This window comes from Lepidochelys olivacea (assembly GCF_965140295.1).
Source record: "Lepidochelys olivacea isolate rLepOli2 genome assembly, chromosome: 24".
In the NCBI taxonomy this organism is placed as follows: domain Eukaryota; kingdom Metazoa; phylum Chordata; order Testudines; family Cheloniidae; genus Lepidochelys; species Lepidochelys olivacea.
In genome coordinates, this window is record NC_140434.1 from 9,668,919 (window position 1) to 9,692,616 (window position 23,698).

At 53.4% G+C, this 23,698-nt stretch overlaps 1 protein-coding gene across 8 annotated transcripts; it reads left to right on the forward strand.

Annotated features, from left to right (window-relative positions):
• The first annotated feature begins 270 nt into the window (after nt 1–270).
• On the forward strand, nt 271–23,629 carry USF1 (upstream transcription factor 1). 8 transcript variants are annotated; one of them, XM_084613258.1, is made up of 12 exons: nt 378–486; nt 3,167–3,281; nt 12,274–12,363; nt 12,967–13,016; nt 13,669–13,787; nt 15,290–15,391; nt 16,738–16,936; nt 17,740–17,827; nt 18,197–18,255; nt 19,782–19,876; nt 21,870–21,998; nt 22,455–23,629. In XM_084613258.1, exons 3-12 carry the CDS (start codon nt 12,356–12,358, stop codon nt 22,542–22,544), a joined length of 939 nt encoding a protein of 312 aa, XP_084469384.1. In that variant the 5' UTR covers nt 378–486; nt 3,167–3,281; nt 12,274–12,355; the 3' UTR covers nt 22,545–23,629. The 8 variants fall into 8 exon arrangements, with proteins under 8 accessions (XP_084469385.1, XP_084469382.1, XP_084469386.1 ...); XM_084613259.1 differs by lacking the exons at nt 378–486; nt 3,167–3,281 and adding an exon at nt 271–369; XM_084613256.1 differs by lacking the exon at nt 3,167–3,281 and having other exon boundaries at nt 349–486.
• The last annotated feature ends 69 nt before the right edge of the window (nt 23,630–23,698 follow it).

Here is a 23,698-nt window from a genome sequence, read left to right on the forward strand (position 1 = left end):
CCTTTGCCCCTAGCAAAGATGACCGGAACTGTGTTCTGCCCTCAACCAAAATGGCGCCTGCCAGACGCCTCTTGGCCCAAGGCATTCCCCGCCACCGGAAGTCGGGGGGCATTAAGCGAGCCCCCGCCGGAAGTTGGCTTGGAGAGCGCACTGAACTAAGATGGCGCCCGCCGGAAGCAACGGAACACAACGGCACGTACTAAGATGGCGTCCGCTCGGGAGCCCTGACGCAAGGTGCCCGGCACTAAGATGGCGGCGGGGAGGAGGATGGGGGAAATGAGCTGGGCAGAGCGCCCCTTACTAAGATGGCGCGAGCGGCGGCTCAGCGAGGGGCGGGACCGGGTTACCGCCCTGTTTCCGCCCCGCACGGTAATGGCGGCAGCCGCGGCGGTGGAGGGGGAGGGGGCGTTGGGCGAGTGCGCATGTGCAAAGCTCCATGGAGAGAAAAGGGGGTGAGAGAGCAAGAGGGATAAAGGGAAAAAACAGGTAATGGGCCTGTGGGGAGCGGGGCTCCGCTGGCGTGGTTCGGCCCCTGTGACCCGGCTGGTGGGGAATGGGCCGGGGGGCGGCTGGCTGGGAGACGCCCAGACTGGGGGTGGCCCGAGGGTGGGGGTACAGGCCGAGCCGGGGGTGGCCTTAGGTTGGGGGAGGGGGTGGGTGGGTGGTACTCCCTCCCTCCCATCTTAGGGTCTCGGGGGGGTGCTGGTTGCACCCGGAACTGCGGTGCGTTGGGGACCCCTTGGGGCTGAGGGGTGCAGTCCCTCGTTCCTCCCGCAGCCCCTTGTCACCTGGCTGGGGCACGTTGCCCCCTTTGCGCCAAGTGTGCTGTAGCCCCCCTGACTGCCCCCTTTTGTGAGAGGCCATAGGGCCCCCTCAGTTCCCTTCTGGTATTATGGGGGTGGTCCCCTGCCCCCCCTCAGTACTAGGTGCTCTGCGAGCCCATTCACTGCTCTGAAGAGCTCTGGGCATCACCGCGGCGGTGATGAACAGGGTGTAAGGCCCTGGATAGACTAGAACCGAACAGCTGAATGCGAGAAGCAGGGGAGGTCCCAGTACAACCAGTGTATCATCACCAGCAATAGACATAGCTTGTTGCCTTAGTGCTATTGGCCTGGCCTCATCCTCCCTGGTCTCTGTCCCCTGGCTGAATTCCTACATGTGCTGGAGGGAAGCTTTTATTGGGGAATCTGTCTGGTGCATGTCAGACACCAAACCTCTTCTCTCCTCCCCTGCCAGGTGTGATTGGTCCATCCCTTCCCCTGAGTGCCCCTGTTAACACTAACCTGATGAACCTGAACCCTCCTTCTCTGTAATCCTCAGTCATTCATCAGCCACATCTTATCAGGAGCTGCTTAGCTGCCTGTTTCCTCCATGCACAATAATAAAGGCTTTTGTTGTTATCTCATATCGCTCACCACCACCCCCGCTGGGGGAATAGAACTGTTTGCGTTTCTGTGCTGAGTCTTTGTGGTGAGATGGTGTGCGTGCGTGCAGGGAATACACAGGGTGCTGCTTGCGCTCTCTTGCAGCCATGCCATCCAGGTTTGCACAGGGGCGATCTGTTATGATTGTGCTTCATTTATGTTTCCCTTTTATGTGGGCCTCCCATACAGTTTACTTTTCTGTTCTAATGTTTAGATTGCTGCAAACATAAAACAGACAAAGAGCTTACAGCTGCTCTAAACACAAAGTAACACTGGTTTAACTAAAGGTGTGATTTAAATTTGATGCAAAACCCTGTGTAGATGCTCTTAAAGTGATTTAAACCTGGTTTATATTGGTTTAGCTTTTCTTAGGAAACAGCCAGATGCAAGCTAAACCATGCAGCCAGTTTTAAAGTGATAGAAGTGTCCACCAAAGGATTTACACTGGTTTAACTGAAATTGGCTTCTAAACTGATGTGGGTTCTGTGTGCAAACAAGGTCTTTAGTCTTTTGCAGAAGTTGCACTGGTTTAATCAATCTTCACTGCTAAACTGATGTAAATCCCTCATGCAATGCTTATAACCAATGTTAAACCAATATATCTGTGTAGTTTGTGCATATAAACTTACTGACACAAGCTAAAGCAACATAAACCAGGTTTAAATCAAATTTAAAATGTCTATGCAGAGTTTTGCTCCTGTTTAACTAAATCAGTTTTTTAAAAAATGTCTTTAGTGCAATTTTGTTAGTAGATCAGGTCTTAGGCCAATATAATGCACAAGTTGACAGTTTCAGGCCATGTTGTGCAGTGTTATAGTGGTGAAGATACCAGCACTGGAAGGCTTTGCACAGGAATTGGGTTTGAAAGCGGAGAGGTGAGGGGCTTTGCATGTATAACTGGTCTGAGCACAGGGAGTGGTATGGAAAATATGTGAAGCCAGGGGTGGGAGAAGGTGACAAAGGGAGCAGGTGAGAGAAAATGCAGAGGCAGGGGAAGAGCAGAGATATAGCCAGTGTCGCACTCCTGTTGAGTGTTAAATGTGAGGATGTGGAACTTGACTCAGGTGAGAGAATCCAGTGAAGTGGGGGTAGGTGTTGACAGCAGCAGATTGCTGGTGATGATTTTAGCAGTAGCTCTAGACTGGAGAGGGAAGAGGTGAATAATACTTAACCCTTCTAAGCACACTCCTAAACTTGAGAGCTTTACAAACAAATCTCTCTATGGACTTTCCCTGAATCAACAAGAGGCTCATTTAAAATATCCTTGTACTAGCACCAGTGGAAAGTTCCAAATATCTAAGGCCCTGATCCTGCAATCTGCCCTGCGTGGATGGACTCTTACAGTGGGCATTGCGGCTCCTCCTGGGTGTAAGGGGCCTCCTTGCAGTATCAGGGCCTAATTTATTAAACTAATCTTGCGCTGCTTGTTGATACATTAAAAATAAATCAGTCGTGTGTGTGTGCGCGCACGCGTGCAAGGTGCACAAAAGTGAGTGCCCGACTGGCTGTGTTGTTTTTATTTAGCAAGAGTATTGACAGACTTCTGCCGAGGAACTTTCTACTGTTAGTGCATAGATATTGTGGTGAGATTAGCTTCTGCATGCATTTAAGTTGTTGCTGTTGGAACAAAACAGCTGCTATGTTAAACTTGGCCCATAACTTCAAAAAAAAAAAAGCCTGGGCCCAAGAGAAATGCCTTCAAGTGTTTTGAAAAAAGTTTGAGTGCAAACATTTGTTCAAAGGTAAATAGATGTTCCCCTGTCCTGTTTGAACCCCAAGCCTTGCACTATCAAGAATGTGAAAGTGAAGCTGTCATCCAGTGTCCAAGTGGGGAGAGATGATTGAAGGAAACAGAAGGTGAGGGGTCAGAAGTTTAAGATTTTGTTTTCGCTTCTGAAATGATTTTGCTGACAAACTCATGTTTCTGTGTGATCCTTGAAGTTGACTCTGTAACTTCAGCTTTGTTTAAAAAAATGTAAATAACAAAATAAGGTAAAGATTATTTTTTAAATGTTGGGTTTTGTTTTGTTTTTTTGTGAGGGGGGGAGAGAGAGATGAGGAAAGGAAGATGGAAAAGTGAATTTAAAAAAGATCACACCCTTTCTCTACCACTCTGCATCTCTGAGCCATGTCCACTGGCTTGGTAGCAATGAGTTTTCACTCCTGTTAGGCTGCAGAGCGAATACGGCTTTGAGAGTTGGATCTTCTGCAGAGTCTTTATTTGAGGGGCTATCAATTGTTTGATAGATTGGTCTCGTCCTTAAATGATAGTGTCTAGTTACCAAACCATTTATTAACCTCTAACTGCAAACTTCCTACTCATAACACCTCGGCATATTAAAATGTGGTGCTACAATAGTACAAACAATAATTAATAACGATAATCTGTGTCTGGGGCTTGGCAAAGTCTGCTTGCTGGTGGTGAGTTAGCAGCTTTCCCTGGAGAGCAGAGTGGTGAGAGAGGCTAAAGGCATCGACTTCTGTGGAATTCTTGAGCTCATGATTTTGTTATGTTTAATTTATTGAATGATTTTGGTCCTGGCTGCAGAGGAAATCCTCAGCGGTCGTGTTGGCCTGGGTTTGCAGCTTGTCCTTGTCGCAGCTTGTAGCCTGCCCAAGCAGTATTGGAGCGAAATTGGTCACTCTTCACGCAGTTGGCTGAGCCCTGTGGTAGCCGCAGACAAGAGTTGTGTTGTCACATCTGCCGCTTGGAAAAGTTATGAGCAGAAGTAGCACTAGAGCTGGCATACAGGAAAGGGGGGCTCCAAAAAGATGCTGGGTAGGGGTACTGTAGCAGAGACCTCCATCCTCTTGCAGTGGCTGGGGTAGGTCTAGAGCTACCTTCTCCTGCTACCCCCACATAGTCATGAATCTCGGGGGCAGGAGGAGGGAAGAAGAGAGCACCTTCCTTCTGTTTCCCCTGGAAAGCAGGACTGCAAGTATATCACACATTCTGGTCCTAGCTGGAGGTGGCACAAAAAGCTGGTAGCAATGCCAGCACACGTAGCATTTGATTTATACCGAGCTTTTCATTCCTAAATCCCAAGGGGCTTTACAGCTGTGAGTGCAGTCGTCCCCATTTTACAGATGGGGCCACTGAAGCCAGAGGATATTGTGAAGGCCAAGGCTATGACAAGGTTATAAAAAGAACTAGATACGTTTCTGGAGAATAGGTCCATCAGTGGCAATTAGCCAGGTGTTCCTAGCAGCCTCTGTTTGCCAGAGGCTGGGAATGGGTGACAGGATGGCTCACTTGGTGATTACCTGCTCCGTTCATTCCCTCTGAGGCACCTGGCATTGGTCGCCGTCGGAAGACGGGACACTGGGGTAGGTGGGCCTTTGGTCTGACTCGGTCTGGCCGGTCTCATGTAATAACTGTCCCAAGGTCACACAGCCAGCGAATAGCAGAGCTGGCACTAGAATCTGGGGTCCTGACTTTGTCTGCTGCCCAGCCTGGGACCCTAGGCACGCTTCACATGGGGCTCTGTCTTTCTCTGTGATGTCAAGGGTTTTGCAGTTAAGATGAATGGGACAGTTCACCCCTCTTGGCTCTTATTCCAGGGAGTCTGCAGACTCAAGCAGGCATCACTTATGCTTTGGTCAGGTTTTCAATCTTTTCCTGTGTTTGAAAGAGCTGGGAACATTCTCTGAACGAAAGCTGGGCCTATAATGCCTAGCACGGAGTTCAGCCCCGCCCCCAGGCCTATCTATTGCCTATGGTAGGTAGAAGTGCTGGACCCTTCCACAGGTATCACCTGTGGATCTTGCCAGTGCCATCCCCTCTCTTATGTTGGCCTCTGGTCTAGTAGGTTTACTCGGACTACTAGATGACTGGTGCCTTTTTCAAGCCTTGTCTTTATTATGGGTGTAAGAGCTGGAAGGAATCCATGTTCAGCAGGAATCCATATACAGTATGGATGTCTTGTAGCTAGAGATCCAGGAGGCTCCTTTCATCAGGGATCTTTGAGAGTTAAAACAAAGTGACACATCAGTCTCTTTTCTGGGTCTATCCCTTAAATTGCCACAATAGCATTAGAAAAAAAATAAGGCTTAACACTACAGGAGCGTCCTCTTCTTCAGTAAAATGTCTATTTACAAAATATGCTCCAGCTTTTCACTTTAATGGTCATTTATTTCCTGTTCAGTGAGTTGGCTAAAGAAAAAAACTTCTTGTCAGATATGTTAGTTCGCTTCCTCATTCTTCCTTCTTCCAGCTGTGGAAGATCATTCCAAAATATCACCAGAGAGAGAACACAGAAACAGGACAAGACAATGGTTTTGTTAGATCCGTTCCTTAAAGGGAAGCTGCCTTTTGCCTCTATCTGCAAACTTCTCACTGGTAACACCTTAAATTATTAAAGTGGAATTTTTAAAATGCAGTATTGCCTTTCCATTCCCTTTTGCTTGTAGTTAACTTACTGCCTTTCCCACCCAGCTTGGACAATGCACTTGAACTAGTCAGTTTAATTTCTGATTCTAGTTAACTGCATTTTCAAGGTTTGGCTTGCCAGCATCCCAGGGGCATATTGATGTTGTGGGATGAAATGTTTTCAGGGGATTATTATAAATGTTTCCTGGAAACATTTCATGTAATTTAAGGTCATAAGGAAGCACTAGGTCATCTGCTCTGACCTACTAACAGCGTTGCCATCTATTGAGCACGTCTCCGGATATTAGTGTTTTTTCTTTAAGGCCAGCAAGGTAAGGGTATGTCTACATTTAAAACGCTATGGTGACACAGCTGCAGCACTTCAGTGCTCACTACAATGACGAGGCATTCTCTCATCGCTCTAGTTAATCCACCTCTCCAAGATGCAGTATCTAGGTCAACAAAAGAATTCTTCCATCAACCTAGTGGACTGTACACCAGTGGCTAGGTCGTCATAGTACTGATATGTCTACACTACAAAATTCTGTCCACCTAATTTACATCAGCATCGAGCCACCGCTGCTTTTAGATCGCTTGTGTGTGTGCCCACTTCGCTTCTTGTGTCAGCAGTGTGTGTCCTAACCAAGAGTGCTTGTATTACTTGTACTTTCAGTGTAGGGCGTTGTGAAATGGCTCCTGAAAGCTAGTACCAGTCGATTGGAAGCAGTCCAATGTCCACACTGACACTGTGTTGACACATTGACCATGACTCCATGCTGCTTGGGGATGTGGTGTTACTAAATCAACACAGAGAGGCATTTACATCGGCAGGAGCCAAATTGAAGTAAAGGCACTTCCGTAGCTAGGATGACGCAAGGCAGCTTACGTCGACCTAACCAGGTAGTGTAGACCAGGCCTACGTCTTTCAGGGTCTGTGGATTTTTCACACTCCTGAGAGACGTAGCTATGCCGATGTAAGTTCCCAGTGTAGACCAGCCCAAAGTCAAGTAAACACCCCAATAACCGGACCAACATACAGTATTCATCAATTATCACAGGGCAGCTCCAAATCCTTCACAGTTTATTTTTACAGTACCTCAGTTTGGGGAAAAAATATGGCCTGTCCCTGTCCCCTGACAGTTGAACAGTGTAAACCTAGAGTGAGCATCTGCATGCTGGGGTGAGTATTCCCATTGTAGTGATCTTATTTGAGAGGTTTAGGGACATTTCTTTGTCTGGTTTCTGTTACAGCCTTGGAACCGGCATTTGCTGCTTGTGGTAGGGGCAGCAGTAACTTAAGGGGCCAAATTGATCCTTGTCTTCAAGACGCTAAACTGGCTCAGGGTGTTGGGATAAACTCTGACCTCACAACGATAGGGATTAAACACAAAGCGTCGTGGTTTCACTTAGTACTTGGTTTTGAATTGATGTAGTGAACTGGTACAGAACTCTGAGGGGACGCTCTCAATTTGATTTGATTGATTTTTAGCTTGCATCAACCCCTTGCCAACTTAAGCTAAATCAATCTTTACCCTCTTAAGTTCTTTCCATCTAATGACTGTGTGGCACATCCTCTGTCTAAGGGACATATCTGGCCCCCAATACTCTAGTATCTGGGCATTTCACAATTTATCCTCACAATCCCCCAGTGAGGCAGGGCAGTGCTATTATCCTTGTTGTACCAATGGGAAACGGAGGCACAGATCAGCTAAGTGATTTTCCTAAGGTGTCACAGCAAGTCTGTGGCAGAGCAGGGACTTAAATCCAGTTCTCCCACATCCTAGGCTGGTGCTCTAGTCACCAGTCAACCCTGCACCTCTGCTGACAGGGATGCTGAGTCTCAGCCTGTTTTCGAGTGGGATTCGTGTCCTTGTCGCAGACGTTGTCTCATTTGATGTTATCGGCCCCCTGTTGGCTATCTCAGCTGAAGGGCCAAGCAATGAATGGTGTCATGGAGATGGCCCCTCTTTAATCAACTACAGCTGCTTCTTCCAGGGACTTGGAGAGGAAGCTGGAACAACTGCCGTCCATGCTGTCACCTTCCTACTGCTAAACCAGAGGGGTTTGGCATCCAGCGAGTCGGTTCATCTCCCTTCCCCAGCACTGTCCAAAAGCTGGTTGTGCCCCCCGCCCCTCAATATTAAAATCCTCTCTCCAAGGCTGGGGCTGGGAACCCAACAGCCCTTACAACAAACTGTGAGACTCCGGAGTCAGCCAGCTGGAGGGTAAAATCAATCATTTCCCTGGTTAGTGGCATGTTAATGAATGATTCATGTGCAGAGTACACTGAGCAAGGGTGATCTCTGTTATGCAACATGGAAGCAAGAAGCCTAAAATAAACAGCAGCCCAGGCAGCTGCCAACTAAAACACTTGAATAGGAGGAGAAGAGAAACAGAGCTCTAAAGAGACGCGCCAGGGAGCCGGGTGGATGAGGAGCAGAGGGGACGCTTGAGTTACTGCTCCAATTTCTCTGTGGAGACGGGGAGCCTGCAGAATTGAGAGCAGACTGTAAAAGGAGGCAGTATTCTCTGGTGCTCAGAGCAGGGCATTTGGGGCATGTCTTCACTTGGAAATAAGGTGTGTTCCTAACTTGTGGTAGCTTCCTAATGAAGCCAAGGCCGTTTGTAGCTTCTGCGTGTGTTAGCATGGCGAGGTGAAGGCTGTGGGGAGGCGAGGTGTATTTATGTGTATTCCAAGGGCTTTCTCACAGCTAGATGCAGTGAGATCTCCTTATGGTGTTACTTCAGTTCACTTCAAGCCAAGATTTGGCTATCCCAGAATCAGTATGTGCTGAAACAAACGGGGGCTTTTATTCGGCTGCCTGATCCCCAGAGGGCCTACCCTGAGTGCAGTGGAAGCAGGTTCTGCTGAATAATTATAGTCACACAAAAAGATAGCGGGGGGGCATAGAGGGGACAAAGTTGTGCTGTTAATTTTAGTGGGGACTAAGGGCCATCCAAATCCCTGAGGCAGCTTTGGAAGCCTGTGCTGAGATGGTTTCAGCTGAGATTTGAAACAAGCTGAGAAGTCAGTGAGGTGGAGAGAGACAGGTGCTGCAGAGGGGAAGGCACTCTCACTCCTGGTGGCAGAGGCAGCCCGAGTCAGATCAGCAGTGGAGTGGCAGCGGAGAGACATGGTCCAGGAAGTGAGATGGAGCAAGTCCACAGAGGGTGTTAAAAACAAGGAGGAGGATCCTGGATTGATTGGGGGGCTGGTGGAGGGTGTGAGAACAGAAGGCAGCTGTAGCAGAGAATGGAACTGCTTCTTTTGTGCGGTGCAGGGAGACTTTTGTCTGTAAGGCACTTGAAGATCCTTGGCTGAACAGTGAGTGATGGGGATAAAATAGAAGTAAGGCAGGTGATGGGGTTACTGCTAATGATCTAGGCCCCCAAAGGTGTCTCCTTAGGGTGTAACAGGAACCTTATTACTAGATAGCTCTAATTGTCTGTGGTGTTGCTCAGAGCACACAACAGGGTCCTGTCTCTGGCAGGAAGAACACTTTGGGTCTGGGACAATGTGAGCAGGAAGGAGTCATGGCAGAGGGAAAGCTGCCCTAAGCAAAGGGGCAGCACAGAAGGTGCAAAACCAAGAGGAGGAGAAGGAGGCAGAGCAGAAGGAAATGAGTGGAGGTGTGTGGAGGGTGAGAGGGTGCAGGGTCACCGAGTGGAGGTGTGTGGAGGGTGAGAGGGTGCAGGGTCACCGAGTGGAGGTGTGTGGAGGGTGAGAGGGTGCAGGGTCACCGAGTGGAGGTGTGTGGAGGGTGAGAGGGTGCAGGGTCACCGAGTGGAGGTGTGTGGAGGGTGAGAGGGTGCAGGGTCACTGAGTGGAGGAGAAGGCTGACACAGTAAAAGCCATTCAAGGGGATTCGAGGAGGCAGGAGGAGGAGATGGTTTTACCATGGAGCACTGGACACATACGTCATTTGGTACTGAGCTCCATACAAGATAAAAGTAGCGCGTGGTAAAGGGGGTGAAAGCTTGTAACTGATGGATCTCAAAATGTACTTGTTAATGGGGAATTATCAGATGAGGCTGGTTCCTAGTGGCACCCTGCAGGATTGGGTCTTAGCCCAGCACAGCCTCTTATTTTTGTCAACACTCTAGAAGGAAATATAAAATCATTGCTGATCAAGTTTGCAGATGGCATACACGTTGATGGAGTGGCAATCAATGACATGTCACGTACACAGAGCCATGTGGATTGCTTGGTAAACTGAGTGCAAAGATCATGTATTTTAACACAGCCCAATGGAAGGTCCTACATCTAGGAACAAAGAACTCAGGTCATGCTTACCTACATTTGGGGGATGTATTCTGGAAAACAGAGGCGCTGAAAAGGGCCTGTGGATCCTGGTGGAAACCAAGGAAAATGAGCTTCCAGCATGATGCTGTGGCAAAGAGCGCTAATGTGCCTCTTGGTTGTACAAGCAGGGGAATGTTGGGAAGGATTGGGCAGGTGGTGGTAACTTTGTCTGTGGCATTATTGAGACTATTTCAGGAATAGTGGGTTCTTTTTAAAGTGTGGACACCAGACCTGGAGGTTGAAAATTGATGGGAGGTCGGAAATGAGTTACAAGAATAATCCAAGGCCTGGCAAACCTGCTTTACAGTGAAAGTTAAGCAGCTCCATCTATTCAGATTATCAAAGAGAAGGTTGAGTGGCTACTTGATTAGTCTCTTAGGGGTTCCCAAACTGTGGGTTGTGACACAAAGGATACCAGGGGGTGGTGGTGAGACACTGAAAATCTACGGAGGGGTGGCTGTGCCAGACCTTCGTGGCGTTGTGTGGTGCCCACATCCGTACACGCATCACGCGTGGTGGGTACCGTGGTGGGTACCATTTTGTCGGCCATGCTTGGGGAGAGGCAGCAATGCCCTTGGGGGAGGCTCAACGGGTAACTCCTCGAGGTCATTTTGGTGAGATCCCCTGGCAGGGGGAACCCATCCCAGTGTTCCAGCATGGGGCAAGAGTAGAGGGCCGGGCTAGGAGAATCAGCACCATGTGACAGGGACAATGCATAGATCCCCTGTGCCTTCTCCCCCAGCAGCTACTGGTACCTGGCACTGTCTGGGCCAGGCAGGCGCCTCTGGTACTGGGACAGGCTGAGCAGCTGCCTGTGGCATGAGTATGCACGCTCCGTCCACCACAGCGCTGCCTGCACCTGGTATCAGTGCCTCTCCCCGAGCCTGGCCAATACAGGCAACTACCCCCTTCTCCCTGACCCCTACAAGTCCTTTTCCCTACACTCCCAAACACCCCTAATGCCTCTTTCAGCTCAGCTAGCCACTCCAGCACCCAACCCCCCTTAGGGTCTCCCCCTCTTGCGGTTAAGACTTGGCCGCCTTCCTGCCTCCCCCATCAGTGTATTATGAGAGAAACTTCTGGGGGGCACCCCTGGTAGGCTCGCTGTCAACCCCTGGGCCCAGCCTGGAGATCGCATTGCCAGAGGTGATCCCAAAGAGGGTTGTGGCATGAAAATGTTTGGGAACCACTGGTCTATATGTATCTATGCAGGAAGAAGAGATCTGAGAGTAGAGAGTTATTGGATCTAGCAGGCAAAGGCAGAACCAGGTGCCAATGGCTGGAAGTTTAAGCTAGACCCATTCAGACTAGAAATAAGGTGCATGTTTTTACCAGTGAGGGGAATTAACCTTTTGAACAACGTCCTGGGGATGTGATGGATTTTCCATCATCTGAAAGTCAAGACTGGATGTCTTTCTAAGGAAAGCCAAGATACTGGGCTGGATGCAGGAAGCACCATGTGACATTCTCTGGCTGGAGTTATACAGGATGCCAGACAAGATGATGATAATGACCCTTAAATCTATGAATAGGCTGGCGGAGGAGAGGAGAAGGTTACTTTAAGCCAGGCTGGGAGAGACTGCAGCAGTGTCAAGGGAGAAGTGACTGGGTGCAATAAGAAGCTGGATATGGGTAGGAGGCTTGTCTACACCACGCAGCTTTTAGCGACAAGGCTGTGTCAACACAGCTTTGTTGCTAAAAGTCAGCATGTGTAAATGCTCTTTGTCAGTACTTTTGCTGACAAAATACCTCCAGCCCCACGAGCGGCGTTAGCTGTGTCGGCAGGAGAGTGCTCCTGTCGATAAAGCCGCGTTGACGCTGCCATTTGCGTCTTTTGTCTTTCGTGAGGGGGCTTTTTTAAGTACCCCTGAAAGACAAAAGTTTTGTCCACACCTTTGCAGTGTGGACATACCCAGGGAGAAGGAGATGAGAGTCTAAAATGGTGCCAGCTTGTGAGGCTGAGCGGTCGAAGGATTGTTCAATATCTCCACTCAGAGGAGGCAGCGAGAAGGCTAAAAAGGAAAGGCGAGCAGTTCTGTGCAGGGCACCCAAGAGTAGAGATTGCCAGGCAGCTAGAGGCTCTTGACTGGAGGAGGAGTGTGGGGTAGAGAGGGAGTTCTGTCAGTCCTCACTGTGTGGCCCCTGCCTTTGAGAATCTGTGTTCCTCCTTCCCCCAGAGTTTGGAAAACGAGGCTGTGAAGTGAGAGGCACAAGGGAGACTCCAAGACCTGCTCTTCTGATGCATAACAGAGCAAAGAGATGAAGGGGTAAGTACTGGAGAGACAGATGTGTCTTTATCCAGATGTTACTCTGCCACGGACCTGCAATAAGCAATAACAACTACAGAGCTGTGAACAGGTGGTCTCCAGATCCCTTCCCCTCTCAATGGCTCAACTTTCACTCTTTTGACTCAGTTGATGAGCTCTCTGTGAGGGTATGTCTGCATTGCCATCGGGACAGCATGTGTAGACATACCTGAGGTTGCTTGGATCCAGCAAACTGGCTACAGACAACAGCGTAGCCACTAGTCACGCAGCTCCAGTGCTAACGTGGTTAAGATGCTGCAGTCACGCCTCCTGATTGTAGTGTAGACACATCCAAGAAAGTCTTCTGGGCAGACGAGACCTGAATTTTTGATGTAAAAAGACAAACAGTAAAAAAAAAAGTAACTTTCACTGTAGCCGACCCAGATGTGGAACAGAAAAGATGGTCATTGACTTCTTCCCCAAGTCTATTCCCCTTCCGGCTAATCACGTTGCACTTGGGGCTCCGCTTTTCAGAGCACCTGTGTTACTGACCCCATGTCACCAGCTACCACCGTGGAAGCCTTGTTGTGTTCTGTCCTCACTGGTGGCTTGTTCCCTTTGCAGACAGCAGAAAGCGGCTGAGACTGAAGAGGGCACTGTGCAGATCCAGGAAGGTGAGGGGCGACCTCCATCCCCAGCCTTGGGAGATTTTCCCCATGGCATTCTGCAGCCAAAGCTCTGCCTAGGAAAATGCCACAGTTTGGCACTGTTGTTCTCACTGTCGAGGCCCAGGGTGGGGTTCCCAGGGAATTGGTGATGCTGTGTCACCATTTCCAGTGCAGCTCAGGTTGGAGGTGCCGGGATCTCCCTGCCATCTGATGGCTGTCTGGCGGGCTGGGTGAAGTGATTTCAGATGGCTGCGGAGGGGAGGTTGCAGATCCTGGTGGAATTGCTCTCACAGCTGGAACCCATCGGTCCCCTAGGAGTGCCAGCCTGGTCTGTGACAGAGACCAGTACCAGCTGCTTCAGATGTAGGAACCTGGCTGTAGCAGAGGTGGGATAATCTGCCCCCCACATTAGGACTCTAATAGAGACTGAAGCATGAGGTTTAATGTCCTTCCAGAATTGTTGTTAGCATAAATGCTGCTCACTCTTGATCTCCGGAGAAATGGCTGGTCCTGCTTGTATCTTGCTAAGCTGTTGACCTCAGCAGATCAGGACCTGTCATAGAAGCTGGGAACTCTCTGGCGAGGACAGGGCATTGGGGGTGGCTGCTGCCTGACGATTTCTTCCCTGGCATGTGCACCTCTGTTTTCTTTCCTGAAGGTGCAGTGGCGACAGGCGAAGACCCCACCAGCGTTGCCATTGCCAGCATCCAGTCGGCGGCCACTTTCTCCGACCCCAACATCAAGTATGTCTTTCGCACAGAGAATGGCGGGACTCAGGTACGCCTGCACGGTCTCCCTGCAGCAGCAGCTGTCTCCAGCCTCCTTCTTGCGAATAGCTCCCCCTCCTTTATCTCCTGGGGGGAGACACGCTCAGGCTGGGTGGGGGTGACTCTTCCTAGACCTGGAAATGCCCTGCTGGGGCGGGTGCAGGATGAAGAAATGAAACACGGACCCTGGGATCCTCATGTTTACTCTTTGGCCCTATGCTGGTATATGCCAGCCAGCATGGAAAGCTTGCAGCTCTGTGAGCAAACCCAAGTACACAAGAACCTAGTCTCCAGTCTAGCTAGGCCAGGCTCGTTTGCATCTGCTCTGGGCCAGATTGCTGCACCTCTAGGAGGGACAGTGCACCAAGTGGGAGGAATTGTGCCTCCTGATTCTGGGATGTCCAAGGTGCCTGGGTAACCACCAGTGCAGTTAGGGGGTGGGAAGAGGGGACCAGGCAATAGACGCATAGGCAGGGGAAAGAGAGGAGCAGCGAGGGCTACAATGCAGAGTTCCAGAAAAGCTAAATGTCCCTGGCCTGATGCTCTGTGCTGAGCCTCTGCCGTTCCTCTGGACGTTGTCAGGAGCTGTGAGCGCTCCCCACCTCTGCCTAAAAGGCAGATAAAAGAGCATGATACACCCTGCCATGTCGTGCATTGCCCCAGGTGTTAGGGGCAGGGAGTGGCTCTGCATGGCCATGAATGGGAGGGCAGGTATGCGTGAGACCGTCTCCCTGGCCAGACCTGGTTGGTACTGTAAGGAAGTCTGAGGCCCTGTCTGAGGTCACTAGGGAGTCTGGCTGCAGTCTACAGGCACCTACTATGGGCCCGGGGTGACCTGGTTAATGATCTGTGCAAACGAGGTAGCCACCAACTGGTCGTGGCCAGGCGTAGAAACAAACCCCGTCCCAAGATGAGGATGGGGACAACTGCCCATGCTGGCTTAGTGGCATCTAGGCTTCTACCACCATCTGCGACGTTGGGCTGTGAACAGCCTCGCGTGGCACTGGAGTTGCTGGGTCGAACCCCGGGATAGACTGATGGCCGGATTGGCACTGGGCATGGAGTGTATTGGCACAGACTCGGGCTGGGCAGCAGTGGGATTGAGTAGGGACTATCCCTGCGGGCAGGGGGTGTGTTCTGGTTAAGTGCTGTAATGCTGCTGCAGGGCTCTGGGGCTTTGGCCGTCGGCCCAGCCTGCCATCCTTGCTCTCTGTTCCCATTGCCTTACAAGGGGACCTGAGACCCCGGGGCAGGAGGGCTTGTGAGGCCAGCGGACAGGTTCAGCAGTAGGTGGCCGCTTGCGTGTTCATAGCGCAGCCAGGGTGAGCGGGGTGCAGGTGCGTTCTGGCCAGTGTGCGCACACAATGCGGTAATCAGAGCTTTCCCTTTGCCCTGCTCTCTTGTCCGTGTCGCTGCAGGGTGGGGGAGATGGGGGAGGTCCTAGGGCTGCCTTTTCTCCATCCCGGACAATGAGACCCAGGCCGCGAACAGCCTCTTGGCTTTCTCCCCTAGGTGATGTACAGGGTGATACAGGTGGCTGAGGGGCAGCTGGATGGGCAGACGGAGGGCACCGGCGCCATCAGCGGCTATCCTGCAGCACAGTCCATGGCCCAGGTGAGTGGCACTGGGAAGGAGCCGCCGTGGCGACAGGAGGAGATAGCGTCGCAGGTGCCTGGCAGGCTGGGGAGGTGCCAATGCACCGAGGCCTGTACAGCAGCTCGCTCGGGGCTCATCACGTCTATCCCAGGCCTTGATAACTCCCCTGTTCAGGCCAGAGACCCTGGCAGCAGATGGCTAACCAGTGTTGGGGGCTGGGGTGGTTTGGGGGGCAGGGCATGGGACATGGAGCCTTTCACCCCTCAGCTCCCAGCTCCAGTCTGGCCCCGGTCAGTGTTACCCCAAGTCATTCTCGGAGGGAGTGGTCACAATCCCGTTTGTGGCTCTTGGCCCAGCTCTTTGTGGCACCGATTGGGCCATATAGCCCAAACTCTCCCTTCCAGCAGGAATCCCTCCAGGGCAGGAGGATCCCTTGGGGGCCAGGACACCAGCCCTGGCCCTGCCCCAGCCTTATCCGTTCTGCAAGCGTATAGATGACTACAGTCCGCAGCGCTGTCCGTCCACTGTGCTGTGCGAAACGGGTTCTGGTGGAGGGGTCGCTCTACATTAGAAGTTCCCAATGGTTTGTTTCTGAATTTCCCTTTTTGGAAATTCATGTCCCATGTGCGCCCCCCTCACAGCCGCCCACTCCCTGCAGTGGTCAGGGGGGTCTCAGCTGCCAGGACCCAGCTTCCTACCCATCTCACTTCCCCACTACGCAGGGGAAGCGGAGGGGTCGTGCTGAAGGGCTGAGCTCAGGAGGGGAAGTTGAAGGCTGCTCACAGTGGGAACTGCTCCCCTCCAGACCCCAGTCCTTCAGCACGACCCTGTTTGCGTCCAGTGGGAGGAGTCGGGGGCGCAGGAAGCCCTGGGACTGGCAGGGGAGAGGATCTGTCAGCAGGGGCAGCGCGTGGGGCTCTGTGTCCTGGGGCCACAGTGAAGGAGGGATGGCGGGGCTCTGTTGGCAGGGGCAGCACGCAGGGCTCTGTACCTAGGACTGTGCTGAAGGGCTGGGGTCGGGAGGAGGTTGTGTCTGGCTTGGGGGTCAGTACTTCTGGGGTGCAGACTTCTGCTCCCCACTCAGAGTCCCCACCGGCCTCCCCGGTAGAGGAAGGGAACTGCCTATTGGGGGCTGTGGCAGTGAGACAGGCAGGGAGCCTAACTGGACAGCTCAGATCGCCCACACAGAGCCATGCCTGCTTCCCTGGCCAGACAGAGCCCCCGCCTTACACCAGCCCTGTAGTGTGATCCCATTGGGTCCTGCACCTACCTGATAACCCCATCATGCCCCCTGGGGACCCACTCCCTACAGTTTGGGAACCTCTGCTCTAGATCTCGCTCTCCTTTGCTCCTCTCTGCTGCAGGCTGTTATCCAGGGTGCATTTACCAGTGAAGATGCTGTTGAGACAGAAGCTACAGCCACGGAGACCCACTACACGTACTTCCCCACGACAGCCGTGGCAGACACCAGCACCTCCTCTGGTGCGGGGACCACAGCCACCGCGGTGGTGACCACCCAGAACTCAGAGGCCCTCCTGGGGCAGGCCACACCCACTGGTACAGGTTGGATGACTTCGGGGCTGGGACACCCAGCCTGCGTTCTTGGGGCCTGTCTCCCGTGACTTGTGCAGCCTGCTCCGGCGTGGGTTAGCTGTGGGGTTCTTGATGCTGGCGGTGCGGACTTTTGCCCTGACCACGCCGATGGGCTTCCTTGGCGTGGCGTGAACTTTGACTCCCCAGCTTGCAGGGCTGCTCAGCCTTAGAGGCTGCCTTGGAGAGCTGGGACCTCCTCCCCTTAACACCAGCACAGAGAACACCAGAGCGGGGTCACTCTGCCCCAGTAGGGCTTCACTTGCTTTATGCCGGGATGTTGATTGTAAACTGGTCAGTTTGCCTTTTGCTTCCTCTCAGTTTCACTGTCTGCTTCTCCCCAAAGCTGTTCCCAGTAATGGGGCTGTTTAAATTCAGAGAAGACACCTCAATGCTGATTCGATTTGGCTCCGTTCGTCCCCTGTTGTTCCTAGACCTAAATCCTGCCCCTTACAAATCTGTAGCCTCAGAGGTACTGAGGATTGCTGGCTCCCACTGACTTCTGGGAGCTGTGGCTGCTTGATACCTCCCAAAAGCAGGCCACAAATTGAGCGTCCCCTAAACCCAGAGGTTCAAGCCCTGTTTGTTGCATCCAGAGCAAGTGCTGCAGATGCATTTCCCTCCCGTGTCCAGATATGCTGGCAGCGCATGAAGCCAGTGTGGTCACCCCAGAGATGGGTCAGCGGCGCTCCCTCGCCCCATGCATGCGGATTTTTCTCTTATCTTGTGGGAACGTTCCCCTTGTGATCCCATCTCTTGTGTTTCCAATTGTTCAGGGCAGTTCTTTGTGATGATGTCACCCCAGGAAGTTCTGCAGGGCGGAGCTCAGAGATCTATCGCACCCAGGAATCACCCCTACTCTCCGTGAGTGTTTGTCCAGCCCCATGCGCGGCTTCTGACTCCGCTTTCCTCCCCCTTCCTAGTAGCCTTCTTTCTTATGTCTCCCATTTGTGGGGAGAGTGGGAGTCTTTGTTCTGATCCACAGCTATAGGGAGCAGCTGTGGGCTGTTCCACGGGGCTGGGAGTCGGGATTTCCCAGTTCTGTTCCTGGCTGTCCCGCTGACTTACTGTTTGTGTATTGTTACACTACTCCCTGGCTCAGTTTACCACCCTGTAAAACAGGGCTGATGTTGCCTCCGCCCCGAGGAAGGCGCTTTGAGATGTGACATGGGGCTCGTTGTTCAGTGCTGAGCCTCTGCGTTACACTGTCTGGTGGGGTTGCTTGCTTTTCAGGAAGTCCGAAGCTCCTCGGACGACTCGGGATGAGAAACGCCGAGCACAACACAATGAAGGTAGGGACAGAGGCCCTGGGGGGTGGGAAGGTTTGGGGCATCCTCCATTGATGGCAGCTTTAGATCTGAGAGGAACCTTGCCTTTAGAAGTAGATGTAAGGAGCGGTTTCCCTTGGTTAACTCTTTATCTGTTCCCACCCAGATGGAAAAGCTCTGTTAAGATGGAAAGCACCTATCAGTGGGAGCGCTGTAGTTATCAGCCCAGGAAATCTGGAAGTGCACAGGTAGGGCACCCAAACAGGCCTTAACTCTGCCTCCAGCCATCCCTTTGTAGTTCCCCTCCGATGTAGGGCTGACCCTGAAAACCCTGTATGTTCTCCACCTCTGCAGGCTCCCTGTAAGATGGTACTTTGGGAGCAAGGGTTTGAAGATGCTCAGGCTACAGCTGTGGGCATCTTAAATGTGGCCACGCTTCTGTCCTCGTCCCATCCCTAGCATCTTTCAGCGTAAGGCCTTTCGGAGGACATCTGGATGAGCCGCTGCCCTTGTGGGTACTACAGCAATAAAGAAGGCTCTCTGCTGTCGTGCTGGCTTCCCTTCCCGAGGTAGTGCCTTCCTGCCCCAAGGTGGGCCCAGGGGGCTTGTAAGTGTACGTGCCCAGCTCCCAGTGTAACTGGCAGCGCAGGACATTCTAGCGAAGAGCAGGGCCTGGGGCCCTTCAGGTCTCATCAGCCTCTCCCTCGGCTCTCCGGACACAGCGTAAGGCTGTACGAAGGGCAGCGTTTGCGATCCCAGGTAAAGGACTCCAATGTCTGCCTTCAGGGACGTGGCGCGGCATGTTCTAGACCAGTGGTTCTCAACCTGCAGCCCGTGGGCCGCGTGTGGCCCATCAGCACGCAGCTGCGGCCCATGTGACATCCTCAGGTAGTATTGGGTTCGGCTCACATAACACATGGTAAATAGGTTGAGAACCACTCTTCTAGACAGACATGGAGCCTCAGGTTCCTCCCCCAGCCTAAGGGCATTAGGAGCAGAGTTAAGGTGATTTGGGTGCCTGGCCTGTGCGTTGCGCGTTTGTCAAAGGGTTGGGTCCTTAAGCTTAACCTCAGCTCCGGGTTTCCAATGACCGTGTTCTCCCAGCACTACAAAGCAGCTATGCCTGCTCCCCAGGCAGGGGGCTTTGTTCCCACTGCACCAGACATGGAAACATCCCAGCAAGGGAAAGGGTTCCTGCCCCACTCACTGGGCTCTTTGTCCTAATGAGCCTAATTAGCAGTGTCACCCCAACGAGCCTGGAGTCCCATCTCCAGCCCCCATCCTACCTTCTCCACCCTTCCCCTCTGCAATCCAGCCCCCACCAGACCCTTTTCTCCCCCGTACTCCCATTTCCATTTTCTCTCTCCTCGCAGGATCCCACCGCCAGCCATGACAAGGGTGGGTGTAGAGATATCTGTCAAGGAGGGTCGCGTTCAGCCCTCAGGGCACAGCTCTCTCTAGGGAAACCTGGGCTTAGATTAGGGTAGCTATCTGCAGTCCCAGAGACCGGGAACCTTCCTGAAATTCCATCCCCTCTTTCCCCACCCCAGTGGAGCGCCGACGAAGGGACAAGATCAACAACTGGATTGTGCAGCTCTCCAAGATCATCCCAGACTGCTCCATGGAGAACACCAAGTCAGGGCAGGTAAGGGAGCCCCCCCCCGGAAGAATTGGTCACAGTCCAGGGGCCGGCATAAGGGGGCCAAACTGCATTGCCTGCATTTCCCTATGCCAGTGTCGAATTCAGCCCCTCTCTTTAGAACCAGGTGCTTCCAATAGTTCCCCTGACCTGAGCAGGTGGTTGGGGGATGCTATGAAGAGGTCTTTTACCGGTAGGTCATTGGCTGAAATCTGCCTCAGACTGACAAACCCCGGTGCTCTCAGATGTTATGCAGATGCTCATGTACCTCCAGTTTTCTGTGCTGATGGCGCAGAATTGTGCTCTGGAGCCTGATTCATTGAAAAACAGCTCTGAAATCTCGAGTCCTCAAGCTTGCAAAGAAGCTTTTCTTAGAGGGAACTGCTGGTGCCAGGGCCATCAACTGCCCTGTTCATCCCTATGGGATGTTAACACTGAACCCTAATGATGTCGGCTGCGAAGGTCACAGTCACTGTTTCACTGCTGTCAGCAGAAACCCCTCCAACTCCCTCCCCCTTCGCCAGGCTGCCTCTGCTGGGCTGACAGAGCGGGGATTGCCCCTCCAGCTCCCTCCCCCATGGCCAGGCTGGCCCCTGCTGGGCTGACAGGGAAGGGTCACCCCCCCAACCCCTCCAGCTCCCTCCCCCTTCGCCAGGCTGGCTGGGGTAAGAAGCAGCAACTGACTCTTGTCCCTGAAGTAGGCAGACGTGGCCCGGGCCAGGAAACGCAACGTCGCTGCCTCGCTCTCCCTGCACAAGGGCAGGAAGGTCCATGCCCAGTGGCATTCGCAGACGGCTGGGCAGCGCTTTGCAGAGGGTGATGTTCATGCCGAGCATGTGGCTGGGCGGAAAGGGCGAGCGAGAGAGAGACGCGCAGCTGAAGAGCAAGGAGAATTGCTCTAAGCCCCAGATGGCTCTGGAGTGATGGAGGGAGGAGGATTCTGGGTCCCAGTGTATGGAAGTAACTCCCCTCCCCCACCACAGTGCTGGGCTCGGGGCTACCTAGCAAAACCGTTTCATGCCCCTCCCACGGCATCGCCCCACCTCCACCACTCTCTGTTCCCAGGTGGTGGTTTGTGTGCTCAAGGGGCTCCTTTGTGCTCACGAAGTGCGCCAAAGGCTGGTGTGTAGCTCTGCCCTCAGCGCCTCCCGCGTAGGGACAGGCCCTTGCCCCTTGTGTGCAACGCTCACTTTGCGCTGTTGTAAGTGACTGTGCAAGGGACCAGGTGACAGGGAATCGGGATCAATGAATCCAGCCCGGCCTACGCACCCGCTGTAGCAGATTAACTAAGGGCTGAGAAGCTAATAGACTTCAACAGGTGCAGATCCCTCCCCTGACACTCTGGATTCAGTCCAGCCCGGCTCCTGTCAGTCTAGTGTCACTTGATTCCTAGCAGCGCTAGCTCACTTGGGGTGCGGGGTAAATCGTATTCATTGCATCCACATGGGGCTGCGTTGCTGTGATGAAACCAGTTTACAACCTAACTGTAGCTGGGAGGCAAACGTTTCTGTGCAGCCCCGTCCCCTGCCAAGCCCGCAGCCTAGCGTGGCCATGGTCCTGCTCGAGTGCAGCCCCCTTCCTGCGTGCTTAGAACTTGTGGAGAAGCCTCCTCCAAAGGGTGAATTGTGCAGAAACCCTCCTGTCTGCTCCTGAGTTTGGACCGAAGCAAATCCCTGTGTGGGGTGATTGTCACTGAGAGCTGGGCTGCTGGCCAGTGGGGCTGGCAAGGGGCAGATGCAGCGAGGAGGTTTCTGAGGCCGCGCACACACAGACTTGCGCCACTTTAGCTGAACCGGTGCATGCTCCAGTGTAAACGCTTATCTCAGTTTAGTTTAAACCCCTTGCTGATTGGATTAAGCAAAGCTGCAAGGGGAGAATGGGCCTTGCACTGGTTAAAGGGGTGAGGAAACCCCAGCTTAGCAGGGGCCAAGGCCAGCCCCGGTGACGGTGTCTGCTGCTCTGGCCCACGTCCCTTCCCAGCTGCGTCTCTGTTCTGCAGAGTAAGGGAGGGATCCTCTCCAAAGCCTGTGACTACATCCAGGAGCTGCGGCAGAGCAACCACCGCCTTTCCGAGGAGCTGCAGGGCCTCGACCAGCTGCAGATGGACAATGACGTCCTGCGGCAGCAGGTGAGCACGGGGTGCTGCTGGTCGCTGCCCCGCCGGTGCTGTGGGCAGCCATCCCCTTTCGGCCACGGATCCAATGCAGCCCAGCTGGAGGGGGGCTGGGAGCAGCGGCCACCTGCCTGGTGTGTCATGGCCAAGGGGCAGGTGACTTTGCCCTGATCCTGTTGAATCTGCTGGTCATTGGCCTCCTTGCCTGGCAGCTCCAAGGACTTGAATGGGCCACAGGGACTGGACTCCACCTGCAGCCCAGACTGCCCAGCGGCAGGGTATGTTCAGCCTGAGGCCCAGGACAGCAGAGGAAGAGGCTGTGCCAGGCTAGCCAGCCCAGCATTGTTCCTGTACCCCGTGCGCCCGGGACAGCTGTAGGGGGTGGGTTGGGGAAGGCACTTCCAGCCCTGTTTGAGGAGGCAGTGCCCACCCCAGGGCAGATCCCCAGCCTGACCTCCTCTCCCCTTCCAGGTGGAAGATCTCAAGAACAAGAACCTGATCCTGCGGGCGCAGCTGCGTCAGCACGGGGTGGAGATCATCATCAAGAATGACACCCACTGACTGGCGAGGGGCGTGGGGGGAGCGGCTGAACCCCAGGCCTCGGGGTCTGCCAAGGCACAAGGCGAGGAGGGACCCCCCCAGTCACGACTGCCCGCAGGAGGCAGCTCTCGCCTGCTGATGCTCCTGACCTACAGCGCCTCACTCTTGCTGTACAGACCCGAAAGCAGCAGCGTCAGCGTCCTGGGGCTGAAACCAGCGCTCGTGCCTCCCCTCAGAGCTCCCCCTGAGCCTGGCCCAGAGCCTCAGCCTGCCCTGCCTCCCCCTACAGCTCCCACCCAGCCTGGGCCAGAGACTCGGCCTGCTGCCTCCCTCCCCGGCGGAGCTGGTTTGAATAAAGAAGCTGATGCTGTCTCTGTAAAAGTATTTTCATTGCTGTAGTGGAACGAACTGGTGTTCTGCTCTCGGCGTGGCCCCCGCTTGTGGGCAGCCAGGCAGGGCTTGCGCCCAGGCACGATGCCACGCATGCTTGTGTTCGCCCCCTGCTACGTCTCCCCTTGGTAGCCCTCCCGCGCATGCGCACACCGTCTCAGGCTTGCACGGTAGCACGTCCACCCATCAGCCCCTCCCGTGTGCTGTCACGTCCTCGTCACCCCTGGAGCTGACACTGACATACGCTCTTTGTCCCATTTCACCCTTTCCTCTCCCCAGCCCCGCTCAGCTCCCCCGCCTGCTCCTACAGGGAGAGGGCCGCTTCTCCCGGAGCCCCGCCCGCACCCACGTGCTCCTCCCTGGCGCCCTCACCACCCCCAGCCTGGCCTGTCTGAGCATGTGCCATGGAGGGCAGCTCCCAGCACTGGGGAAACACTGCTCTTCCCCTGGCGTGCCCTGGCCCTCCTGCCTGGAGCGCGGTAGCCTGTCTCCAGCTGGCCTTCCCTGCGGGCACTGTCAGCCAAGCCACTGACCCTTTCACTGTGGGGGAGGCGGATGGCGCTGTATCATGGGCAGCACCTACCCCAGCAGGGCTCCGCCCTGCCCCTCCACCCCCCTTCCATGGCTGGCACTGCCTGGCTCTGCTGACCTCTGACTTTTTTTAATTCTCTGAATTTAAAAAGCAGAATAAATAAAAATAGTGATTTGTTTTTCCATGTGATGCTGCTTTTATTTCACTGGCAGGGACCCCCCAATCCAGCTCTGGAAGGGGTGGGCGGGAGAGG

Bases quoted from the DNA above. Each gene is read 5' to 3' on its own strand.
- USF1 (XM_084613259.1), top strand. The intron at 13,788-15,289 runs GTACGCCTGCAC...TTTCTCCCCTAG, and splicing joins CAGAGAATGGCGGGACTCAG to GTGATGTACAGGGTGATACA. The intron at 15,392-16,737 runs GTGAGTGGCACT...TCTCTGCTGCAG, and splicing joins CAGCACAGTCCATGGCCCAG to GCTGTTATCCAGGGTGCATT.